We start from the raw sequence: 3848 nt of genomic DNA on the forward strand, positions 1-3848 counted from the left end.
GCACCCATGCCCCTGCCCAGAGAGCTCTTCTCTAGCTGTTTAATTACAGGTGTTTAATTTACTTGTATTACTGTGAGAATGTAACCTTCCAGTTGTTCTTTAGGGGTATAGCCAGAGCAGTCTGGGGCATGACTCAATTAATCAAACTCCTCATCTCTACTCATGTCTGCCTGCCTTTCATGAGATCCTGAATTCAGTCTCATTCTTTAGTTTTCTAGAAAATGACAACTGGTGGCTAGTTAATTCAAATAACATGGATGTTGAATGCCACTGACACAGTTCTTTCCTTTTTGTTTTCCTAGAACCAATATGCCAAAGTCAAGATGATTACAACTGAGCCTCACTAACATCCAGGCTCTACAAATTGAAATCAGTCAATCTGACTCATTCCATCATATGTGGGTTCCTCATCATTTTGATATGAGAAATTTCTGTGGTTTATTTTCTTTCACCATGGGATTATCTGGTGTCTTTCAATGTTTCAAATCTTCTCTGAAAATAATTCACTAACATTTCAGAAACTTGATCTCTTCGCCCTCAATGCCTGTTTCAGTTTTTCTTAATATTTAGCAATTTTTTCAGAGCTAAAGATGCTAGCATTTAATGAATTCATTTGCCAGAATTCATAAAAGTTAAAGGACTGACTATCTGTACTTTTCTTTCCTGACTGACATAATGTCATCTTGTTGCCAGCCATAATATGTTGCCATTCAGAATACAGTTGAATGAAAAATATGGTGTTCAATGAGTTTTCTTAAAGATTCTTATATTCTCCTTTTATGTGTGATTCAAAGTATTGAAGAAAACTCTTAAAGCTAGATGATCACAACTGGAGTTATGGGGCTTTCTGCAGCATGTGACTATTCTGAAAAGGTCAAGAGATGGAAGGAGTGACAGAGAAAGTATCCTTTAAGAATCAAAACAAAGGTGGTATTACAAGGTAAGGCTCAAATTCACAAACAGACTGATGAAAATAATAAATAATAAATCTGTGAGAAATTTTTAGATGATATATGTTGTCAACCCTCTCTCCGTATCTATTCAATATAGTTTTTGAAGTCCTATCCAGGGCAATAAGACAAAAAAATGAGATAAAAGGGACACAAATCAGGAAAGAAAAAGACACACTTTCATTATTTGCTGATGCTATGATAGTTTACATAAGCAACCTCAAAAATTCTACCAAGGACCTCTCTCCAGGAGTCCTCGTTGGAGTGAGATCATCTTTAAACCCTGCGTGGCAATCCCTGACGCACCGCCGTGATGCCCAGGGAAGACAGGGCGACCTGGAAGTCCAACTACTTCCTTAAGATCTTCCAACTTTTGGATGATTATCCAAAATGCTTCATTGTGGGAGCAGACAATGTGGGCTCCAAGCAGATGCAGCAGATCCGCATGTCCCTGCGAGGGAAGGCTGTGGTGCTGTTGGGCAAGAACACCATGATGCGGAAGGCCATCCGGGGGCACCTGGAGAACAACCCAGCTCTGGAGAAACTGCTGCCTCATATCCGGGACAATGTGAGCTTTGTATTCACCAAGGAGGACCTCACTGAGATTAGGGACATGTTGCTGGCCAATAAGGTGCCAGCTGCTGCCCGTGCTGGTGCCATCGCCCCATGTGAGGTCACTGTGCCAGCCCAGAACACTGGTCTGGGGCCCGAGAAGACCTCTTTTTTCCAGGCTTTAGGGATCACTACTAAAATCTCCAGGGGCAACATTGAAATTCTGAGTGATGTGCAGCTGATAAAAACTGGAGACAAAGTAGGAGCCAGTGAAGCCACTCTGCTGAACATGCCGGACATCTCCCCCTTCTCCTTTGGGCTGATCATCCAGCAGGTGTTTGACAATAGCAGCATTTACAACCCAGAAGTGCTTGACATCACAGAGCAGGCTCTGCACTCTCGCTTCCTAGAGGGTGTCCGGAATGTTGCCAGTGTTTGTCTGCAGATCGGCTACCCGACTGTTGCCTCAGTGCCACACTCGATCATCAATGGGTACAAGCGGGTTCTGGCTCTGTCTGTGGAGACTGAGTACACCTTCCCACTTGCTGAAAAGGTCAAGGCCCTCTTGGCTGATCCATCTGCATTTGTGGCTGCTGCCTCTGTGGCTGCAGCCACCACTGCTGCTCCTGCTGCTGCCGCCACTGCACCCCCAGTGAAGGCTGAAGCCAAGGAAGAGTCGGAGGAATCAGATGAAGATATGGGATTTGGTCTGTTTGACTAATCCTCTCAAAGCAACCAATTCAGACAGCTTAATCCAAGAAACGTGGAAATAAAAGCTTACTTCTGTTAAAAAAAAAAATTCTACCAAGGAACTTCTATAACTCATAAATACTTTCAGTAATGTAGCAGGATACAAGATTAAGTCAAAAAATTAGTAGCCCTCCTGTACACAGATGATAAATGGACCAAGAAAGAAATCAGAGAAACATAGCCCTTCACAATAGTCACAAACACCATAGAATATCTCAGAGTAACTCTAACCAAACAAGTGGAAAACTTGTATGACATGAACTTGTTATTATTTTTTTATGCGGGGGTGTTGTTCGGGAGGGGGAGACACGAGACACGCGGGGTTGGGGAAGGAGAGACGAGACACGCGGGGTCCCACGTGGGTAAACTTTAATGGGGGAGGGTAACATACAAGGAACGGGAGTGAAGAGACGGAAGGGAAAGAGGAGGGGAGAGAGAGAGACGGGCGGGTTGGAACGCCCATTTTTAAAGGGCTCTGGGCATTTTGGGAGGAAGTGTCCTGCGCGTGCGTGGTTTTCCATTGTACCACTGGGGTTAAGTGTAGTCCACTTGGAGACTGTATTTTCTGCGCATGCGTGGCCTTGTCTCCAAAAGAACAGCAGAACTTTAATTCACTGAAGAAAGAAATTGAAGAAGACATCAGAAAGTGGAAAGATATCCTATGTTCTTGGGTAGGTAGAATTAACATAGTAAAAATGGCAATTTTAAAAAAAGCATTCTATAGATTCAATGCAATGTCCATCAAAATCCCAACAAAATTCTTCACAAACCTCGAAAGAATGGTACTCAACTTCACATGGAAAAACAAAAAACAAAACAAAATAAAACAAAAAACAACAAAAAAGCCAGTATAGCCATAACAATCCTGTACAATAAAAGAACTTATGGAGGAATCACAATTCCTGACCTCAAAATCTACTACAGGGCTACAGTACTAAAAACAGCTTGATATTGGCATAAGAACCTACAGGAGGACCAAGGGAACCAAATTGAAGACCCAGATATTAATCTACAAACTTTCAAACACCTGATTTTTGACAATGAAGCAAAAAATAGCAAATAGAAAAAAGAAAGCATATTTAACAAATGGTGCTGGCATAACAAAATATCAACATATAGAAGAATGGAAATAGACCCATATCTATCACCATGCAGAAAACTCAAGTCCAAATGAACCAAAGACCTCAACATAAAGTCAGCCACACTGAACCTTATAGAAGTGAAAGTGGAAAGTACACTTGACTGCATTGGCACAGGAGACCACTTCCTAAATATAACCCCAGCAGCACAAACACTGAGAGAAACAATTGATAACTAGAACCTCCTGAAACTGAAAAGCTTCTCTAAAGCAAAGGATATGGTCAACAAACAAAATGACAGGCTACAGAATGGGTAAAGATCTTCACTAACCCCACATCAGACAGAGGTCTGATCTCCAAAATATACAAAGAACTCAAGAAATTGGTAACAAATAATCCAAAAAAAAAAAAAAATGGAGTACAGACCTAAACAGAGAAATCTCAAAAAAAAAAAAAAAAAAAATCTAAAATGGCTGAAAGACACTTAAAGAAATGTTCAACATCCTTGGTCATCAGA

The 3848-nt window shown here is 41.4% G+C and overlaps 1 protein-coding gene across 1 annotated transcript; it reads left to right on the top strand.

The window, feature by feature from the left end:
* Nucleotides 1–1205: 1205 nt before the first annotated feature.
* LOC130880954 (60S acidic ribosomal protein P0-like) lies at nt 1206–2284 on the top strand. The gene has a single exon (XM_057780152.1). It carries the CDS (start codon nt 1264–1266, stop codon nt 2221–2223), a length of 960 nt encoding a protein of 319 aa, XP_057636135.1. The 5' UTR covers nt 1206–1263; the 3' UTR covers nt 2224–2284.
* The last annotated feature ends 1564 nt before the right edge of the window (nt 2285–3848 follow it).

This window comes from Chionomys nivalis, chromosome 1 (genome assembly GCF_950005125.1).
Source record: "Chionomys nivalis chromosome 1, mChiNiv1.1, whole genome shotgun sequence".
Lineage (NCBI taxonomy): Eukaryota > Metazoa > Chordata > Mammalia > Rodentia > Cricetidae > Chionomys > Chionomys nivalis.

Excerpts from the sequence above, each read along its gene's own strand:
- LOC130880954 (XM_057780152.1), top strand. The coding sequence starts at position 1,264 with ATGCCCAGGGAAGACAGGGCGACCTGGAAGTCCAACTACTTCCTTAAG.